The sequence below is a fragment of the Notothenia rossii genome (assembly GCF_949606895.1).
Source record: "Notothenia rossii genome assembly, chromosome: 1".
Classification (NCBI taxonomy): domain Eukaryota; kingdom Metazoa; phylum Chordata; class Actinopteri; order Perciformes; family Nototheniidae; genus Notothenia; species Notothenia rossii.
The window spans coordinates 65,947,742-65,970,853 of NC_136912.1; the positions used below are offsets into that span (position 1 = coordinate 65,947,742).

The 23,112-nt window shown below is 38.1% G+C and overlaps 1 protein-coding gene across 3 annotated transcripts; it reads left to right on the forward strand.

The window, feature by feature from the left end:
• The first annotated feature begins 1,865 nt into the window (after window positions 1–1,865).
• On the forward strand, window positions 1,866–22,245 carry artn (artemin). Of its 3 annotated transcripts, none has more exons than XM_079643712.1 (4): window positions 1,866–2,000; window positions 11,834–11,895; window positions 13,049–13,217; window positions 17,283–22,245. In XM_079643712.1, the coding sequence occupies exons 1-4, from the start codon at window positions 1,970–1,972 to the stop codon at window positions 17,690–17,692; spliced, it is 672 nt and encodes a 223-aa protein (XP_079499838.1). In that variant the 5' UTR covers window positions 1,866–1,969; the 3' UTR covers window positions 17,693–22,245. The 3 variants fall into 3 exon arrangements, with proteins under 3 accessions (XP_079499838.1, XP_079499840.1, XP_079499839.1); XM_079643714.1 differs by lacking the exon at window positions 1,866–2,000 and adding an exon at window positions 9,995–10,024; XM_079643713.1 differs by lacking the exon at window positions 1,866–2,000 and adding an exon at window positions 10,290–10,514.
• Window positions 22,246–23,112: the final 867 nt, after the last annotated feature.

Sequence of the window (23,112 nt, forward strand, 5' to 3'; positions counted from 1 at the left end):
CCAAGAGGAGTCCCTGGTTGGCGGAGGGTGGCGGGGTTCAGCTGCCACTGCCCGTAGAAGGAGCTACGCCTTCACCGGAGTTTTAATCTTGTGTTTTTGGCTTGCTGGAGATGCTGTGTGCAGGAGGGGGGGGGGGGGGGGGGGGGGGGGGGGGGGTGTTCATGACTGCAGAGACACAATCAGGTGAGGGGTTTAAAAGGCTGCAGTGGAGTTTAACTTGAGTCCCAGCCAATCTTGATAAGTCACACAGGATTGAGGGTTGCACACCACCAGTGCTTGCTTGCAGGAAATGTGTTAGTGAATCCTGTGAGGTCTCACTGTGCTCTGGGCCAACAGATATTCTATCATTTTTAAAGGAACAGAGACTTCTGAGGGAAGGGGACTGAGGTCAGATATTATCTTACACAATGAAGCCTTTATTTATCATTTTTACCACAAAAAGAGGAAAATGTATAAGGATGGGGAAAGCAAAGAAAAAATACATGTTAACATTGACACCTATCTACAGAGTATTGACACATGCCTGAACACATATACAGGTAGAGAAATTATCCTAATATCACAATGCAATGCTGCATATTTATCAGAAATTATGTATTTTGTAATATTTGGCAGCAAAATAAATGTTTAAAAGGATAGTATATAGATACACACAATACAATGGTAAAATGGCAAAAAAGGATTACACCAGCGAATTCAGCCAGGGGGGAACCAAGCCCCTTTCTGACTTCCTGCTTGCCCTGCTCAAACCACGACCATGTATTGACTCCGCCCTTTTGGGGATCTAAACTACACACACCTGTTTCGTGACTGCATCTTTCCTCTTGTGGTGAAACAGACATAAACAGACACCTGGCGAATTATTCATAACTTCCTCTGCGGCACTCCCTGCTACAGTAGGTGTCTTCACATTTTGCCATGACGACACACATACACACAACACACACAGCACACACACATACATATCACACACAACACACACACAACACACACACACACACACACACACACACACACACACACACACACACACACACACACACACACACACACACACACACACACACACACACACAAGGTTAAAGAAACACCAGCGTTAGCACTAGTAATCTGAAAACTAGATCAGAAAGTTTTGTTATAAGTTAATTTGTGATCACAAACCATTTCTAATAAATGATTGCATGATGAATTTACTGCCAATTAAAACTCGTGTAGTTGGATAGGCCTTGAGTTGCCCAATGTTGCCAACTTTTTCCAGCCCTTCCTCCAAAGCCACTCCCTCCCAAAATATCAATCAGAACGTAAACATAGCATTATGAAACAAATTATCACATTGCTTTTTGGATACATAGCTACGTAAAAGTACAGGAAGTGGCTAATGTTCTCTTCTTTCTAATGTGTATCATCTTCATGTCCACTGGCTTGTGTTGATTTATTTTTTTCAATGAAAGCGATCGTGTGATGGAGAAGGGAATATGACACTGCAGGCTCCACACACACACACACACACACACACACACACACACACACACACACACACACACACACACACACACACACACACACACACACACACACACACACACACACACACACACACACACACACACACACACCCACACACCCACACACCCACACACACACACACACACACACACACACACACACACACACACACACACACACACACATCTGGAGCGTCAGTCGACCCACACCTGTCCCGCAGCTCGGCTCGGCTCCTGACAGCAGTCCGTCCCGCAGGAGCCGCGGCGCGCTGCTCCGTCTCTTTGAGTGTTTGCGTGACATGTCTCCAGCCATGAGGAGCCCCGGAGCCCGGGCTGCGCCACTATGGCCTGGGGTCTAGCCGAGGAGGCAGCACTGAGGTCCGCAGAGAACGGCTGTGTGTGGATTATTGTTGTTAATATTATTCCAGCCGCGGGACGCCAGAAGGAGCTCTACAAACTCCTCCATGATCGGGAGGGCGAGCAAACTCGGCAAAGGTAAGAGTAAAGAGGAGCACAGTGGGGAACAGAGCCACAGGCAGACCTGAGAACAAGGTCTGAAGCGCATCAACTCCTATCCAAGGCACATTTTGTAATATATGCTATATAAATGCACAAATTAAAATTTTGTATACATAAATGACAATGCACTACATTTTAAAATTGTGACATGACATATATTTAATTCTGAATGAACAATATTTACCTTTTTAGATTTTAAACACATGTAACTAAAGAGTAAAGCCTCATTTATAAATGGTAAGGAATAGGATAAAATATGGTAAAAAGTAAGAAGAATGCACACAGTGAATGGTGAGATATTGAATCATTGTGTTGATACATCTTCAATATACAATCTTATAAACTCTTAACAATCTCCTTATAAACTGGTAGCGTTATCTACATCTCCTCATCAGATTGTTATAGCCTACTATTTAAAAAATAAAATTGAAAGAGATTGAGTTTACCTAATTCAAATCTGTTTATAAACAGGTAACAATTATCTTCAATAAAACGTATTTTTTAAGATAGTTGTACGGTTTTATTTCGGAAGGTCATCATCTGCCATGGCAGCCTCCTTACCCTGGGTTACATCAACTGCACTTACATTTCATGTATACACAAATATGTTCATTTGTAAAATGCCTTATTATAACATTATTATTATTATATTATTATTATGATTTTTGTTGATCACTGAATTAGTAATTGTGGAAGGATATTGTATTTAGAAATTAAGGATTTTTTCAAACTAAAGCCACATAAGCCCTGTTTAATTCCCCTTTTCCTGCAAATTTTTTCCTTTCCTTACAATGAAGAAAACACTGTGTATTTTCTAAAATGGTAGCTTTAACTGTTTCTCATTATAACATTCTTCATTTTGTGAGAGAATGTAAATAACAACTCTGCCTCATTTTAAGAGAGATGTGTTATGAGATGGAAGGGGACAGCATTACACACTAAGACTTGTTGGACTGTGTTCAGCTCAGCTTCGGATACTTGCTTCCCAGTCCAAGTGGCTATTTTAGGACGAACATCGCTGTAATGTGTTAAGGCAATATTTAGCATCTCTGTAGCTTTTGTTTGCAGATCAGAATCTATTTGATTCTAAACTCTATCTTTATCTAGAATTTTAGATGTGGGAGGAATTTGACATACACTTGATAAGACCTCTTGTCACCCCATATGTTTTAACATTGAATCTAAAGTCTTGGTGTAGGAAAGCTTTTCTGGAAAATGCAGCTGACAGCTATCTGTGTTTTTAATTTAGTTTTACTTTTATGTATGCACCATGACATCAAGTCAAATTCCTCGTACGTGTCAACCTACCTGGTAATAAACCTGTTTCTGATTCTTTTTTCTGATTCTGACAGCTCTGAGCTTACACCTTTTAGTTTATTGTTTTGGTATTATAAAAGGCAAACTTATTTTGATGGTTTATACATTATCATTATTATTGAAGCCCCTGACCGCAGCTGCTTTTATCTGTGACAAATCCACTGTAGCCTACCTCACCTGCACAACACCAAACAGCAGTTTAGAGGCTGTCTAGGATCTGGTGAATGTTGCAGTAACAATTGGCCGGTGGACAAATTATTTATTTTCTCAGCTCATTGTCCAATATGCATTTTCCCAGTAAATATAGCTATAACTCTTTTTTAACTGCCTCTTTTCAAAGAACCTGAGTCCAGTTACCCCTTCCACGCGTGCACTCTGCTGCACTCACATACCACCCAGAGGGGCAAAGAGAATTTCAAGGGCAGGAAAATACCAAACTAACATAGCGCTAATACATAATAGGGCCAATAGGCTGCTCTGCTAAATTGGCCAGCTGTTAGCTACAGTGAGCATTTGTTGTCTTCCAAAGATAACTTTCCAAAAGCGCTTACACGAAAGTGATACTGGTTTCAAACCATCAAGAAAGATTTGTGTGAAAGTCCTCTAAATAGGACATAGGCTATGTGATATTTTTCACACAACAGGAAAGCCCAATAATTATTTTCTTTTGGGGAAGTTTGTCTTAACACGAAGACCAATACAGGAAGTTAATCAACAAGTACTGTAATGGCGCATTTCCACTGCGGGGCCTCGCACAGCTTAGTACGGTAAAGTTAGGCCTTGGTAGGCCAGGCTCACTTTATGCTGCGTTTCCATTACAGTTGAGGAACTGGGGTAGTAACTATAGTAACGCAGTGTAGGCGGAGCCCTGACATCATCTTCAATGCGAAACACAAAACCAACATCAGCCGTTAGCTGTTAGCACTCAGAGCTCACAGCTCCTCATATCTGTTCACAAACTAGACAAAAGTTAAACAAGTACAAACCACATACTGTCTGTGTCATGGCGAATACAGTCGCTGGTTTATTTATGTCTGTAGGCCGTTGTTCTGAGCGTGGACGGTCGGAGCATTTACAACGTTAGCTTAGACAATCTCCATTCAGACAACACGCATTTTAAAAGGCTTTTCGCCTGCTGTCTGTCTGCAGACTTGTCAAAGCATTAATTCATGGTTTTTACTAACTGGTATAAGTATGTTGTTACTTCGGCATCATTTTGAAACGTGCATTACAATTAAATCAAGGTAAAATATGTTCATATTGTTGTAGTTGCCAGCTAATTCTCTCACTAGTTTAGCATACTCAGCCCGGTTGTTGGCCCGGAAAGAATCTCGATTTTGGAGAGCCAGAAAACTGAAAAAGTACCCGCTAGCCGGAACTACGCCTAGTGGAAACGCAACCAAAAACGGCGCGCTATAGTGGAAATGCGCCATTAGTGTGTTTTTGTAGCAATAAAACCATTTCCCAGCTCTATGGGGCAACCATAGGAGACCATCTGTTGTTTCTAGAAACCACCCTGATGGCATTAGTGAAACATCACGGTCAAATGGCTGTGTGTCATCACGGCTTAGCTAAAGGTAGCTAATGTTTGGAATGAAGATGTTTACGAGAGTAATGGGCTGTTAGCAGCTACTGGCAGAGTAGCATTATACTGTTTTATTAGAAAATGTGCTAATGATCAGGCTCAGAAACACTTTGTGCTTGTAAGCATCTGGCTGCTTTTAGAGTCAGACCTTAAAAGTAAAATAAAAGGAGAAACTGAGAGTAAAATACTAGGAAGGGTTTTTCTGGTAAAAAACAATCTCAGCTAAACTTGAGTGGTTTACCAGGTTTTTCCAGAATGTTCTTGTTTTATTGACATTTGTTGTGGCAGGTGAGTTTGAGTCTTTACTAAGATAATTTAGGAAATTAGTAGCTAGTTGTCCATATTTATCTCATGGCAGGCTATTCTTGATTTGTCCAGACCTGGCAAGTTGGCTGCCCCTTAGGACTGTGGAAGGTTTATTAGGCCTAAATGAAAATAAATAAATCAAATATGATGAAGAACACAATACACATACTGTACTTATGTTATTTATTCAATCACTCTGATGTCTTCTAAAAAGTATGTTCCATTACAAATAAATTGCATTGTTACCCACGTGTGGAAGGAAACATATTTTGTCCTGATGTTCTCTGGTGTAAAAATCAGCCCAGGCTTTGATTTTAATCCTGCATGAAAAATGTATTTAAAACAATTAATTCACTAACAAAGATCAAAAATAGTTTTCCTTTTAACATATGTTTATCATTATAGTTATGACATAGTACAGTTACTGCATACATACAAAGACAACTCATATTGCACTGTGAATTATATTTCACTTAATGACTTCTGTTTTCCTGTAGGCATTTTAAATCTTCTGTAAATGTCGTTCATACAGGCATTTGCTAAATGTTGACTTGTGAACAATGTGTGGAAATCTTGTTGGTATGTGCCCCGGACGTAAGCACCTTCTGAACTTCTGAAACCGTATTCTGTCCAACAAATTGAACAGAAATGGAGCCAAGTGGTGGCTGCTTTTACTATTTACTTTCATGTTCTGGTGTTTTTAGAGCCACTAAAATGGTGTTAACTCTCTGAAATCGAAAGACAGTTGGCTGAGAAAACAGCCTCTAATTAAAGCTCAATTCAATAAAAAAACTGTTTTTTGGACATTTCTCAAGTTCCGACTGGGTATGCTGGCCCAAATGTCTCTGTAGACATTATTACATTACATTTAGTGGACACTATTATCCAAAGCAACTTTTAATAAGTGCAATAAACCGTGAAGATAAAAACTCAGGACAGCAAAAAACCTGCACTACACTTCTTCAAAAAAGCCAAACCATTTAACTTCGGGTACATTAGTTTAAATTGAGCTAAAATCCTTCATGTTGACCCTAACCCTACACATTGTTTGTGTTAGGTTTAATGGCCAAGGTGCAGTGGAAACAGGTGGGAGTGCAGTGGAAACAGGTGGGATTCCAGATATGTAGTTTTTCTACTGTCTTGATAACGGGGAGGATGTGGCACAGTGACTTAGTGCGTTGGTGTCGGGATCAGCGGGGCACAGGTTCAAACCCCACTGCAGTCAGCATGTCGTTGTGTCCCTGAGACACTTCACCCCAAATTGCTCCTGTGGAGATTGCCCACAATATTGAGTATGTAAGTCGCTTTGGATAAAAGCGTCTAACAAGTAACATGTAATGCAATGTAATATCAACGGGAAGCTCGGCCCACCATTTTGCAGCAAAGTGTGTTTGTTTTGAAGAGTATACCTAAGACAGGGTGAGGGAGTTGCAAGCCGTTTCTCTGATGGAGAGCTAAGTGAACATGGAACGTTTTGTGTGATAGGATGCCAGTGTTTGAGCACAGTCTGAGTTCAGTGTAAGGGAAATAAGACTGACTTTGAGGCTCTGTGTATCACAATTTTGACTTTGTTAACAGAGGACCTTCTGACTTCCATTCCTCTTTCTATTTGGTTTCCCAGTGGGCCCGTAAGACTAATGAGAGATGGTAGTTTCATCTTCCACATCCTCCAGTCTTACACTTGGATACATCAGTGTAAAATGCAGTATTGTGTTCCAAAGGTAACGAGTTTTAGTTGGAGCTCCTGAACAGCTCACCTAGTAGAGCGGCCAATGTAATGGGGCTTGATTCGTCATGTTTCCCCCTTTTACATATGTCTGTATAATTAAGGCCCTGGCAAATAGCTTTTTCGGAGTGGGACTAACAACGTTCTTTTCCCGATTTTTGAGTTAAAGTGATTGGATGGCGATGACGAGAAGTGCATGCATCTATGCTATATCTTCATTAAAAAGAACTTGTGATTTATCATCGTCATGAATGAATCATATGTAATAATAATTATTATCCGTATTATTTTTATAATAGCCAACTTCCCCTGGCTTACTTGTGTTTCGCTCCCTGGCGGATCTTAGATGGATTTTAAGTGTTATGTTGATGTGTTTCCATCTCCAATAGGAGTTGGACTGCTTGCATGCAGGTTTTCACGACAGTTAAGATTAAAGAGGTGTGTCTGTTGGCTTCTGTGCGAACTTCTGCACCCTTCAATTACACATACCACCCTTCTTTGAATAAACCCCTCAAGACATTCAGTTCATGTGTAGCTTCGCAAAAGCGTAGCTCTACTTTAGATGATCCAACAATGCAAATTCACAAAGAATTATTTGCAGCTGCTAATAGCTTCATGAGTTATGCATTGCTTGCAACCATTTTCTCATGTCTGATTTCACAAAAGACATTACACTATTAGAATGCAAACACATCCATAACTATTGCAGCTAAGTGTTTGTCTTTGTTATGTCTTATTGCAATTATCCATAGTGTAAATGAAAGAACCCAAGAACCCAGTAAGCCGAACTATGGCAGAAAAGCCACATTTCAGATTTGATATGCAATTTTCACTGGATATTCTGGGATGAACCCCCTATAAAAGTGATTTAGTTACCACTTGGTGAATAAGCTAATTTCACTGTAATAGGTCTAGCTCTTAGCGCTAATCTTTGTGTGTTTGTGTCAGTGTGTGTGTGTGTGTGTGGTTGCTGCAAGAGATGTGATAAACATTCCTATGCATTCCGTTCTGTTACTCCTCATTGATATACACTGTGTGTCCAGTTGTATGAAGCTTTTTCTAGAAACTTGATCAGGTACAGTCCCGGTTGCTAAATATCTGGGAGTGAAGGTACGAATGTAGAAAAGTCATTAAAGTGACCTTTGGTATGGAACTCATTTCCTGCCATAACTCCACAAACAAACTAAACAAGTTTTACAAATGCCCTGTGATTCACCAACAAACACAGTGTGGTTGCAGATACAAAAAAGCATTTACAAACTAATGCATTTTCTTTGGAAGGACTGATGTATCTTCAAATCACTGAATACAAACCACAGTTGGTGACCTCCCGTCCAGATCACAAGTGTATCAGACACAATTTTCACTTGCATGTCTCTCGAAACAAATGTGAATTGATTTGGTCATTGCACCACATTCAGCACTACTCTCTGATTGGTTCCAAGAAATAAACCTTCATAGTGTGAAGCAGACGAAGCAGATCAAGATTCTTTGTTTTATAGCTAGATCTGCAGTTGGTTCATTCTAAACTGCAGTAGCTGCATGCAGGCTGGACATATGTGTGTCATTGCACGCATGGACGTCACACTCACAAACAGTCCGTGTTGTGTAATCTGATCCAGATCTCCAACTGTATCCTACTCTCCATCCAACCCGGTATCACGACGAGACGTGAACATGGGACGATTTACCATGCTGGGAGACGTGAAGATGTCACGATGTCCCTTCAAACGTGACAGTTACACGGTATTGTTAACCCATGTTAACCAGTGGAGAAATAACCGGAAATGCCAAGCAAATGCTACCCCGACGTAATGATTTATTTTTTAATAGTCATACTCGATTATGCCAATTTTCTTGTTTCCCCAGCTGGTCGACACCTCTTTTAGCAGAAACAAAGGCTACATTAATGTGTCAAATCGATGTTAATCCATGCGTTTGGATCATAGGTGTGGATGTGGAATTAACTGACGTGACGTTGTGCGATTGAGTTGCCAGGCAACAGCTTCGGTTCATGCTAATTTACAAACTCTTACAAACTACAACCGTAGTTATATTTAAAAACATGTTAGAAGGCCTCACAAAATACTTTAATGCAAATTAAAATGTAAATGTGAAGGAATGTGTGTATAACAAAATACATCGGTGATAAACGAAACCGGAAACAGACGTAGTCAAGATCCTCAGCTCGATGATTGGATGGTTTAGCCGCAATGCATGCTGGGATTTGGTGTTTATGTGATGTGAAATCTGAAAACGTTTTTTAAAAATAAAATAATACTTTATTCCGAGTGTGCTTGCTTTTCTCTTTTTGAAGTCATCACATAAGGGCATTGTAATACACGGTTCAGCTGCATTAAATATTACATATCTGCCGTAATTCTCTATTTATAGAGCCCTGCTGAGAAGACTTCTAGACAAACAGGAGAACTGCCGCCAAAACTGAAACTTGACGTGGATCATAAATATAAGCAATTAAACAATATCTTACATTTCTTTTCACACAATACGTCTCCTTGCAATATCAACACTAATTCGGCTGACTTTTGTATTTGATCCAATAGGTAGATAGGCTGTATTTACACCATAAGGGTGCAGAGCTGATAGAAAAGGACACCTGGTGGTTGAAGAACGTTATTGAATTGTATTATGTTATTATTAGATATTAATAGGATCCCTATAAAGTATATTCATTTCTCGTTATTCTCTACTAATAGTTAATTAAATACTGTATATAATGACTAGTTACCCCTTTCAAGATTTCAAGATTTTCTAAGCTAAGGTTTATTGACATATCATATTATACACACCTACGGTGTAGTTATGAAATGAATGAAAAACTTGGGTTCCTCAACAGTGCATTACAAGACATCTATCAATATGTACCTCCACCATTAAACTGTCATTCTGCATATTTCTTATACTATCTACATACATCTTATAAGAGTATAATACATATAATATCAGTTTAATAATAAACAAATAACAAACAAATAAGTGCTTAAACAAATCCCAGCATGCATTAAGGCTAAACCATCCAATCATCGAGCTGAGGATCTTGCCTACGTGAGTTTCCGGTTTCGTTTATCACCAATGTATTTTGTTATACACACATTCCTTCACATTTTAATTTGCATTAAAGTATTTCGTGAGGCCTTCTAACATGTTTTTAAATATAACTACTGTTGTAGTTGAAGAGTTTGTAAATTAACATGAACCGAAGCTGTTGCCTGGCAACTCAATCGCACAACGTCACGTCTGTTAATTCCAAATCCACATGCATGGATTAACATCGAATTAATACATTAATGTAGCCTTTGTTTCTGCTAAAAGAGGTGTCGACCAGCTGGGGCAACAAGAAAATCGGCGTAATCGAGTGTAACTATTAAAAAATAAATCATTATTATATTAACATTGACAATAACAACCGACCGTCGGGGTAGCATTTGCTTGGCATTTCCGGTTATTTCTCCACTGGTTAACATGGGTTAACAATACCGTGTAACTGTCACGTTTGAAGGGACGAAATCGTGACATCTTCACGTCTCCCAGCATGGTAAATCGTCACATGTTCACATCTTGCCGTGATATCGGGATGCTCCATCCATGTCTGGTTCATTGACAGAATTCTAGAGAGGCCTAGCTTTGTTTGGAAACATAAAAAACCACAAGCACACTTTAGTTTAGCTATCTTGTATGCTATTTTGACATCCTGGTAGAGCTTTTAGTTATTAATGTGAGGATTCCACTCACAGTACAGAGACTTTCATTCTTACTCTTGTTTCATGGTTGTAACTACTTTTTATTAGTGAATTTAAAGGTCTCTGTATGATTTTATCATCCTTAATGCCCTTATATCAAATGTTAAAGGATTTAAAGATGTTGCATATGTTGCCCTGCTCATTACTGTTTGAGAAACCTTTGATGAACTTCATTTTCGAGTAAATCCTGCATTATTAGTTTTAAAACTATTACTTCTCTAAGGGGTGTTAAAAAAACAGAGAAGGATCGATCAACAATTACCAACCGACACAGTGAGGAAAACTTACAGTACAAGTAGTGGTACATTTAGTGGCCACATGGTCTAGTGATATTCCCAAATTTCTCAAATTGACCAAATGCATCATGAGTGGATTGTGGGGTGTTGAGAAGCACTACAAATATGTTGGTTTTTAGGTCTATCCAATATATTGTTCTTTACTGTTCTTGAAGAGTTTAATTGTTGGAGGAGGGCCCTTAAATAGGACATAATTATGTGCAGTCACTTTTGTGTTATCGCTACAAGTCTATTTCTATTTCCAAGCGATTCTTACACATACTGTATATACTGTAGTTTTTACCTTAGTATAATCCAAATAGCCGAGGGGTTGTTGGTCTCATCATTTAAAAAAAAATATATATTCATATTATTCTTCTACTGCCTGTGCTGCAGCACCTCTTTTCACCCTTTGTCTGAAACCAGAGCCCAGTCTGCTCTGATTGGTTAGCTAGCCAGCTCGGTGATTGGTCGGAAGAGATGTGTCTGGAATTTTTCGGGAATCATGTAAAGTGTGTTGGAGCGCTAGCCAATAGCAGCACAGGTGTTAAGGAGTGATGTCAACATGTTAAGGAAGAAAACAAACGAGTCCAATGGAGGCGTTTCAGGCAGAGGGGATGTGTGTTTTGATCCATTTTTTTGCATTTACTTTTCATTCTTAATATTTTGAAACATGTATGTATACCAGACACTGAAATGCTGCTGAAGTGTACCATCACAGTGAAGGAAAGCCGGAATTCCGCAAAGCATCAAAAAGACAACACTGTCATCAAATGAAGGAGTTAAGAGAACAGTTTTTTTTCTTTTTATCATTGTAAAAAATATTTTCTGTTTTTTAGATGGAAAAACCTGGTGGAGGCAGGACATGTCGTCTCCCCAGCATCACCTGAAGAACTGGAAGGTGAGCATGTTCCCATCTGAGACAAAGTGGTCAGTCAGTTCAAAGAAAAATGACAACAAATACCAGTTTGGGGTTCAATTCAATAAACAAATGATACTTTTTCAAGTGAAATGCTTAATTATAACGCTGAGATTTCAATACATTCAACTCATGTTAGTCCTCATGTTGAAGTTTATAGCCTTTTGCTTGTTAGTGAAAGACTGTATGAGAATCAGAGAGAGAGAGGTAACCAATAGGATTGCTAGGATATGTGTTTCACTAACAGACAGTTTCCACTACACTGACCATCTGATCTGGGCCTTCAGTTCCTGCCTGACACTGCAGAGAAACTCATTTCATAAGTGATGTTAAATATTAAACTCACCTGCACAAAGGGAGGGTGTCACGTGTCAATTAAGTAATTAAAGAGGTGCGGTTGTTGGCTGCAGGTATCCAGACAGGGAACCCAGACGCATGTCCATGTTGAAGATGATGTAACAGGATCAGCTTTCGGTTTCCACAATATTTATTACGCTGTATATCACTCAATCAAATGCAAACACCAAGAAAGATGCATGACTGTGGGGGTGTTGCAGCTCATTTACATGCACATAAACCTTTTAACACATTACAGGACAGGGAAAACCTTAAATATCATAATAGGGCCCCTTTCAGCTGAAATATTTCCAGAGTTACTAGATGACTGCCAATAATTTGTTTTAAATATTCATGGAATAATTCCCGACTGCACTGTGTATGCATTTGTTAGAGTGAATTCACTTGTTTTGTTAGTATTTCAGAAACATACCCAAGCACTGCTGCTGCCTTAATGTGCCAAGAAATGGAGCAATGGACCAACTCAAGCAAATGTGGATGATTCATATATTTTCAAAAATGCTGTAAAAAAGGAAGATAAGACATTTTTGAGAAAGTTTTTTAGAGAGTTGTTGTATTTTATTACCACAAGTCTTATGACTCATCTGTGGTAATGAATGTAATGATTAAGCATTTAATTCCCCGGGCTTGGGGAGAAACGGATTACATATAAAGGGACGACATCATCAGGATTAAGAAAAAGCTACCTGTATCCCCTTTCACAGATTTCTTACAGTGAATGTGAACAGAAATGTGGTAACAAATTGACCAGTAATGGTGTGTTCCATGATGTTCTCAGATGATGCTGTGGGTGCTGGCATCATTGCTGACACTGGTGGAGGATGTGTTTTCTGAAGAGCATAATAAAGAGTCAGACCTCCAGCATGTCCTCAGGCTCCCCTCCGTGTTTCCTGCTAAGGACCTGGACCGGGGCAGCAGAGGCCACATATCCTGGCCTGGAGCCCTTGGCAAGTTGATAACCTTAATATTACTTCTTATTTGGAAGGGTTAGGGTCAGGGTCAGGGTTAGGGTCAGGGTAAGGGTCAGGGATTTATTAACAAAAATCCGTTCTGAACAAGGTAAACTATAAATTAGTAGAGTAAAGACTTCTTGGTCATATCATTTGGGAACACTGTAAATATCAGGCCTACATTAAGAAGGAGACAGTGGAATGGTCTGATATGTTTTCCTAAAATGTCTGTCCATTTTGAGCTTTATTAACTACCCTTTTCCCAAATAGTTAAAAGTATATGGCATTCTTTAATATGTTGGAAACTTTTTAAGACACTTCTATTGGTAACATAAAATGCTTCTTATGCTAATACATACAGTACAGTACGTCACATTGGCTGCCTGCAGGTATACACTGCTTGGCTTCTTTAACCTTTGGAGAGGCACTCTTCATTGCCATCCATTATATTAACATTACAACAAATGTTGTGCTAGTAAAAACGCTGAAAACTAAACTTAATAAATCTAAGGTAGAGGTCATAAAATAGCATTGTGTCACTCCTGGATGAGTAATGTAGCCTCTGGAAATGTGCCTCGTAGTTTTCAACACTCAGTTTTGCCCTGGTCAACTGAGCAAGGGCCCCAACAGGGTAAAAATAATCAATCCAATGTGCAAGGTTTCTGTCCCGCATCATAGTCCTGTTTTTCACAGCTACCAGAGCATGTTATAAATAAAAAACGAGAACTAGAATAGTTCACTCAGAAGAGTGCAGATCTTCACCAGGTGTGACCTCTTCTGAATTTTTTGATAGAATGAATTCAAACCACAGTTGGTGACCTCCTGTCTAGACACTAGACGTATATGGCGTATTTTACACAATATATAGTAAAACAGGGTTTGAAATTGTAGTACACTGTAGACGAACAAAAATACAATTGAGCCCAGTCTGCTCTGACTGGTTAGCTGGCTGGCTCTGTTGTGATTGGTCAACCCCTTAGAGATGTCCTGCCCCTTAACCCCCCCCCCCCCCCACCCCACCCCACCCCATAATCATGTACAATGTGAAGAAATGCTAGCCAATAAAAGGGAGTGTTACATAGTGATGTCACTATGTTAGGGAGGTAAACAAAGGAGTGCAATCAAGGCTTTTCACAGGCAGTGTGTAGGAGAGAAACTCTCTCTGGAGGGGGGACTTTGGTATTTTAGCCTTTGCAGACCATTTACCAAAAACCTATAAAGCACACTACAGGAATGGGAAAAACACCAAATGTATATAGGGCCTCTTTAAAGTCAGCCCATCTGAGACTCTATGTATTTGACTGTGTTATTATTGAATCAGGTTAAAGGTGGTTACTTTGATTATTACTTTTATCGAGCTGTTTTAACAATTTGTAATTTCTTTATTCAATATGCATTTTTAATCTTTGTTATTATTAAGAAAAAAATATAGAATAATAGTCCATTCATTGCTGTCAAAGGGTTCAAATGGCAGACATAAGTAAAAGGTAGCAATACAAATGACGTCTATAATTATTTCAAAGGAATCACACTGCAGGGTACTTTACTTACTTTACTGATGAGGATCACATTTTTTTACTCCAGTATCTGAAGGGATATTCTCCCCCAAGACATTAAGAAGTTAACGAATGAAAAAGAGGCACAAAGGGTTTCTGTACACTTCACTGCACATCTCAATCACTGACAGTGACTTTATTTTTGTGATGCTTTCTTGAAAACATATTTAGTTTCTCCTTCTAAAACTATATTGAGGCAAGTTAGACTTGATTGCCTGAACATTACCCAATTCAATTGTAACATTGAATACTTTTGTAATTACATGAAATAGTGCAACCGTGTGGCATGTTTAAACATGGCTGAAGCCTGAATACGTACCACTTCTCCGGGGGAATATTCCTATGCATTTTTCTGTTCTTTCTTTTTTTTCTCGTGATACAAGTTTTCTTTTCGTAAACATCAAGGCATGAACTGACAAGCACCGATGCTGCTGTGAATGAGCGTTCAATAGAGGTAGAAACCTTTCCCTAGGGACAATACTGCACAGACATTCAGAGAAAGTGCAGTCTGGGAGTAAATACGTCAAACATGCGGGCCTGTTTGCCAAGTGGACTGAGGAAGTTTGATGAGTTTGTTTGAAAAGTTCCTGCAAACTGAGAAAGCTCCTGTTGGAGTTCAGCCAGCTCCCCTCCCATACTCGTAATGACCCCGCATAGTGACAGTAGCACAGTACAGTAGTTGCAGCGGCCATGTCTGCTTTTAATTAACCACACATGCTCGCCTCGGCTAGCTCATAAAACTAATCCAAAACATAAAGTTAAGTGTGAGAAGTTGTTCACCTTTCAGTCTCTAAAGGCCAGAGCAGACATCTGGAGACTTGCAAACATTTCCAAGAAATAATCACAAAGCTGCATGAAGCTGCTTTTACAGAGCTTTAAGAACTCCTGAGCCAAGAGAAAGGTTTACTCAGTTGGCTGACATCTTGTTTCTGAATCTATTTTCTCACCCTGTCTGTAATGATTGATTTAGAGGCAAGTGAATGTGAAAGACAATATTTATTATGACGTCGGAGTGTGAACAAATTACATTAGATTAAATAAATTAGTATAATGTTATTACTTTAATTTTTGAATAAGATTAACTTGAACATTGCGTTCAAATAAACTTAATTTTGTATTTATTTCTTATAGCAAATTAAATATATTTGAAACAAAATAATTGATACAAATATAAAATATTTAAAACATAATAAATATAAATTCAACAAAAAGTATCATATCAATTATAAAATGAATATATATATATATATATATATATATATATATATATATATATATATATAAAAATCATCTGAGAGTGGTTTTTGTTTGTGCAAAAAGGTTCCACAGACGTGATGACATCAAAATCCTCAAGCGCTGTGAACCAATCACAATGGTAGAGGGTGCAAGCTAGCTGTCATTTCTGCCTTTCCTGAATTGATGATGCTCATTAGGTGCAACGTTAAACTAACTAGGAGCAGGACTCTAAATTACTGTATCTCGCACTTAAGCTTTAAAAGGCTTTGTCAATGACCATTACAACCAAACTAGGAATAATACATCCTTTATATTTAATTACTCAGCAAGCTTTCAACTTATTTTACAAACTTTAAAACAAGCCCTGATTCCAAACGCTTTACTCAGTGTCTGTGATTCCTGGTTGTCGCTCTCATACACGAATAAAAACTCAGCTTTCCATCATGTAGTTGTATCAGAATACAATCAGGTGAGGGAGATTAACCAATCAGAGTACAGTTGACATGCCAAATATGTTGACATACACCAGGAATTTCTGAGCTGAGTAGAGATCCAATCACAACTTTTTAACAGATGGCTAAGTGAATTAAAGTGATACAAGATGTCTTTGTGAACTTCTGATACCTTGTGCTGGAGTAGCCCATAAAACAAGAAACAATTGCATTAATCAGAATAAAGATATTCTGATTCTGATTCTGATAAACCATTGCCATAAACCAGGAAGCAAATTATTGCTGGGCAAGTTGTGGTGGTGGAATGATGACGTTTTTTTTGTGGGGCGACGTGGAAGTTAGCATCGGCAGGGCTCGCTTGACAAAAGCAATTGGATTTTTCTATTGGATTTTGGAATATTGCAGAAAGTAAGATCTGTGACCAACACACTTTTATTATAATTACATATTTTGGTCAGCAGGATAATATCCACAAATGAACACCGCTATACATTTTTGAAGCATAAAGGCGGCCAGAAGTAATAAGCCTATAGGTTACAAACAAACTACATCATGGTCGCATGAACTCATATACTGTAACAACCGCTATGCTAAATGTGGCTAATGCTCGGCGTTTAGCAGTTGCATATCGTTTTTGGTCAAACCAGCCAGACTCATAGAGAGCTTTCAACTTCCAAAGGGGGATATTTACTAATTTGACTATGAGAAGAGGGAACTGGAAGTTGTGAAATGCTAACTCACAGAAAATTTTTATGTTGAGAATCAAATAACTAAATATATATATATATATGTCTTATCTGTGTATTATTTTATTGTAGAAGAGTGGTCACTAATGCAAGATGGGGAAATCCAGCAGAGCAGATGGCGGCGAGCCTACCGTGACCCAGATTTGCCCAGAACGTCAAGGAGAAACCGCAAGAAGACCAAGATCAGTCACGACTGCCATTTGGAGAGGAAGGAGATGCGGGTGCGGGATCTGGGTCTTGGCTATGACTCGGATGAAATAATCCTCTTTAAGTACTGTGTTGGGACATGCCACAGCTCCCGCAAGAACTATGATCTGGTCGTGAAGGCTTTGACGGAAAATGGGAGCATCTCTGGGAAGAAGGTTAGCAGTCACCCATGCTGTCGGCCGACCCGGTATGAGACTGTGTCCTTTATGGATGAACAGACTACCTGGCAGACCATCAGGTGGCTCTCAGCGGCCAACTGCAGCTGTTTTAGCTGATAGTAGGGAACATCTATCACAAGCACAGAAAAGCTTTGTTAAGCTAAAGAGCAGCATGCTGTAAGCACTGGTGTCTGAAGTGGGTGACCAAACCCTGATCCAGCAGCGTGGGCATGGATTTGGATCCTCTAGGCAGCGGCCATGGTCTTCACTCCATGAATAGCACAAGCAGGCTAACTGGATTTGTTCCACAACCCTGGGGCTGAGAAGGGTTTGTTTTAATGCCACTAGCAAGAAGAGCAGAGGAGGAAACTATCAGTACTGTTCCAGTCCATAATGGACTATATGTTGTTTCCTTGAAGGCTTATGGCAGCCATGTTGAAGGTCTTTAGCTCTTAGAAGCTAACCATATCTCTAAGTATGCAGCTTGGCTAACAAGAATTCAGTACGGTCAACTGTCTGAATGGAAGCTTTACATTTCACCAGGAGTCTTTTTTCTGTTAGGCAGAAAATGCTTACCAGCTAGGAAGCGAAAACATTAGCTGGTCCTCAAGTAGCCGCTAGTGTTAGATGATGCTAACTGCATACAGGCATTGGAGGCTGAAAAATATTCCAGCAGTTATGAAGGGGAACATTTTTCCTAATGTGTTCACAAGATTCATTTTCAGCAAATGAAATAACACATTTCAAACTTTATTATTTCATTCATGTTGAATATGATACAACTTTAAGCATAAAACCTGAAACCAAATAGCTATTCACTTATCCAAATCCAAAAACTGTAAAAATGTAGGAAAGGCCGTCTATTTAGATTACAGCTTTAATGTTAATGTTTAAAAAGAGATAAACGTGGTGCCTAAACACCATCCAAAAGCATCAGTTAAGCAACACCATTTTAATTCAATCAACCTATTATTAATTCAAGGCAAGAGTGATCTTTGTGCTTTCCTGTTTTAAAACATCACCTTTTATATTGTAAGCATAATTCTATGGAGAAGACTTAATAATTTATAACTCATATTATTGTATTGAAGTAGTATTGGCACGCAGCACATTTTGGCAAAACTATATCCCTTTCATTTCCCCTGCTGCTAAGGCCTACATTTTTTTTGCAATACAGCAATCCAATGGCTGCCCAACCGTAAAATATAATTGGCACAAACAAGTTTCCTTTATATTGAATTTAATGATATTAATATTGAAATACATTTTAAGATGAAGGTGTTTCATAGATTTACATATGGTTTGATTCATCGGCTCTGCAGGGTAAGACTTTTTAATCCTGACATGTTGTTATTGTGCTAGCTCACCAAGCGTATACTCAATAATTTGTTCATGTCACAGTATCAATGCATCTAAAAAAACATGTTTGCCTTACCAGACCAATATTTCAGTTTGAACACCACTGACTAATTCATCCTTATCTATTGGCTCTACTCTATACTTATCAATTGACTCTAAAGCATGGTTAAAATATTTATCTTTTTCTGACATGGTTATTTTATAGACAAGGGTATTATCCTTTATTTGCCAAAAACAGTAATCTACTGAACCTCCAAGATTGAGAGAATGATGATTTCTGGACATGTGTAAATCAACTGTGAAGCCTCTATTTAACAGAGACAATTTCATGAACAGCCTAAAATCTAAAACCAGTTTAAAGACCAACAACTTTGATGTGAAGAAATGCTTATAGGAAGTAAGAACCTTTAATAAGTATTTATGTTTTCTTTTGTAAATACAATGGTCTTCATAAGACCAACATTTCCTCTCACCATGTGATACCTTCCAGGGCAGCTAACACCATCTGGTCAAGGAAAAGTCATTATCATTCATTAAGAGTCGTTAACTATAGCAACTTCAGCAACTATATTAAAACTTAAAATGTCCTAAAAAAAATCTCTTACCCTCACAAACATAATTCAAGTTTCAAAATACAAAAACATTTTGCTTTGTTTATTTTAGTGCATGACATTCATAAAGCATTACATGACCCCATCGGCTTTCTAAATCCAGCAGATCAGATCATAACATGCTGTTCTCTAGCCAACATATGCTAATTGTAAATGCCACTGCTATTCAGGAGGACCTTAAAGCACAGCTTGTTTACATCTCTGTCAAAAGTCTATTGTAGGATGCCAACACAAATATAGTCATGAGGCAGCCATCAATCGCAGTGACAGCTTTTCACCACACGGTCTATTTTCAGATCAGGTGCGACATGATCCCAGTCACAACCATCGGACCTGTACATCAAACAAAATAAATGCTAGAAATCAGTTTGAATGTGATTTCTAATGCTGGCATATCACAGATTATCACAAATGATATGCAACATGGTCACATCTCATACAGTTTCTACATATTATTTCAGAAAGTTGTGTCCAGAGAAGCTAATTAGACTGTGGCATTTATCATCACTAACATTATTTCACACAAAGCTCAGCACTATAAGCATTTTTCCAGTATTTCTACGTCTGAAAAAAAACATTTTGAACTCTAAATATTGGAATGTTTACAATTTAGCATCACAAATCTTATGTTATAATATTTTATATGTACATGCAGGTGCTCTAAAACAGTATTCATACACATTGATTTTTTGTTCAGTTCTATTGAAAATGGTTTAACAATATCCAAGTGAAGCATTAAATGATAGGCAGTATGTATCTCTGCAGTGTATTTCCACAGATAACATTGGAATAACAAAGCACCTCCGCATGTTTTATTACTACAGTTGGTTTTTCCCCACACTACTCAGCTCACTGTAATCCTTCCAACTTTGCTGTGTTTTGTTATTGGAGATAATCTGCAGAATGCTTACAGCCAATCTTGCACGCAATCTCACATTTGCTTCCAATTACACCAACTTATGTTTAATATTTTTTTATGACAGCAAATACAGGTTGTACAGTTTGGAAGCAAAACAAACAAATATCCAAACACAATCCTTTTGGACCGGCTCATTGTCATGTATCAGCCTATAGTCATACTTTAAAAAGACTGTGATAACAAAACAGCTTCTACTTACTAAAGGGTCAATGGTTACACATTTGACAGGGCTAGACAAATGTTTTTGTCTTTGCTTCGTGCTAAGATTAGATGAACATGAACAATGGGTGCTTCTCATTTATCTCAAATGTCTACACATTTTTCTTACTCGTATTTTATTTATCACATCTTAGTTTCTTCCATTTAAGACATAAGAAAGGGATGCAGGAAAATATGTGAGTGCAGACAAATGGGGACAACGTGTTAGTATCTTCTATTATACCCTCTTTTTCTACCCCTTACTTTACATCACTACTGTCTCTGCATGTTTCAACATACACCGAAAACAGTTGAAAAAGCACATTAATTAAAAACAGCTATTCTGCATTGATTTTGTGAACAATTCAGATTTTATATCTCATATCAAAACACATTTTGTGCCTGACGCAGGGATCTCAGCCTCATAGAAAACCATATTTAATCAAATAGTGAGATACATACAGACTCCTTCTCTTCATGACGTTGTACAGGCTTTAATGGGAAAATAATGAAATAAAAATCTGACGATGGTTATAATAGTTTTTGTATGCTTCCTTATTAAGCGTATAGTTACGATCACAACATTTAATGACAAATCTGATTTACTGAGATCCAAAGTGAGATAACATCTGTTTTGAATCTGTTATTTGCCCCAGTTAACTACAGTAATGTGCAGCCTCATTGCTCTTCCAAACAAAGATAATAGAAAAATATCAATTTCAGCTCAAAAGTGGACAGAGGAGTGAGGAGACATGAAATAAGGCAAAAGAGAAGCACCCTTAAGAGATTAGACTATGAGCACATTTCTGACAATGACGGACTGTCCCTTTAAAAGCTAAAGTGTCCCTGACCCAGACAAAGGAGCTGTTTAAAATAGATTCCCTCATTATGCATACTGTACCAATGGAGTTTACTCAAGTAGCCCTGAAAATAAAACCGTTTATATTGAGTGTGCTTTGCACAGTGTCTGAATGTCTGATGCAGATATCAGGAGCAACATAATTTCTGAGGCCTTCAGTCACTGTTTGTCAAACTGCTCTGTAACTACATGTCTGTTAGATGCTATGCATCATGTTCCCTTGATGTACATAAGAGTATTTATTGTTTAAATTATTTTATTTATTCGTTACTTGCATTAAAGCTGTTCTGATGATGTTTATTATTCATGAAGTAGCCATGTGTATTTGTGTTTTCAATGTGGCATTATTTCAGGAAGAGAATAACACTAGCACGACACACGAGTCCCAAGTTCCATTCAAAAACTGAGGAAGGCAGGAGTGTGCCACTAGTATAATATTTTGACATATACCTTATTACAATAATTAACTAAATGTAAAGAGTTTACTCTCTATCACTCTCTTGCAGTATGTCGTTACACACTAATAACAATTATCCTTTGGGAAAATGTCTGGTCTTCACCCAACAGATTGCAGTTAAAAATAAATGTGATAAATATAAGAAATGGGAATAGTCTTCATATATGTTGTGTTAATGTATTATCTTGAATATATTCTGAATTTTTGAGAATGTATTGTAATATGCCTTCTGAACACTATTTTTGTACATTATAAATAATAAAACATTCTAACAACTATTTTGTCTGGGTTTGGTAAATGTATAACCACTGCTTAGTTAACATCCGATCTCCCCAGATCAGTTTTTAGTATACAAATGATTGTACTGGCTATAATTGTCTGTTAAGATAAATAAAGTTAGTATCATGAACCAGAAGTGAGCACATTTGAGAGAGCTCTTTTATATTGTGAACTTCTGTAGTGAAAATAATCTTTAATAATGATTGAAGTTTACATTCGTGTTACTCACCTTGAGTTGTAACAAACAGAGTGCATATCATTCCTCATGTAACATTTCCAATGCTAAACTGTATTAAATCCGGCATATTGTTTACAGAGCAGCTTTTTATCTCTCATACTGAAATATTGCAAAATCTTTCTACAAGGATGTTGATATAATAATGTGTTCACAAACAAAACATATCCTACATCAATATATTATATCATATTTTAACTCAAATATGGTATAAAACAGCAGAAAATACTCATGATACCCTCTAATTCTGTTTATTGCAAGTACAGTAAAACACGTAGTTATAATTGAGTACACAAAATTACCATCTCTTAAGAGAGCTAAAGGTGACCTGTGCAGCAACACATTTCAAAAAATATTTGTCAATACTAAGAGCTGCTAGATTGTGCTGCTGTAATGGAATGTGTATGCAAGGAGAATAAAAACACACCATGTGGTCCACCTGGAGTCTCATCTGCCTCCTGATCCCTGCCTCTGTACCTCTTTCTGACACTTCATCTTTATTCCTCACATACATTTCTTCTTCTTCACTAATGTCTTCATCTCCTCCTGGCTTTCTCCTGCTCTAACCCCCATGGTCTCTTTTTTCCTTTTTCTCTTTCTGTTCATCCTGATAACTTCTC

What these genes read in the sequence shown, in the direction of transcription:
- artn (XM_079643712.1), top strand. Translation starts at nt 1,970, where the DNA reads ATGATCGGGAGGGCGAGCAAACTCGGCAAAG. An exon ending in GGCGAGCAAACTCGGCAAAG is followed by an intron (nt 2,001 to 11,833) that starts GTAAGAGTAAAG and finishes TCTGTTTTTTAG; the next exon opens with ATGGAAAAACCTGGTGGAGG. An exon ending in ATCCTGGCCTGGAGCCCTTG is followed by an intron (nt 13,218 to 17,282) that starts GCAAGTTGATAA and finishes ATTTTATTGTAG; the next exon opens with AAGAGTGGTCACTAATGCAA.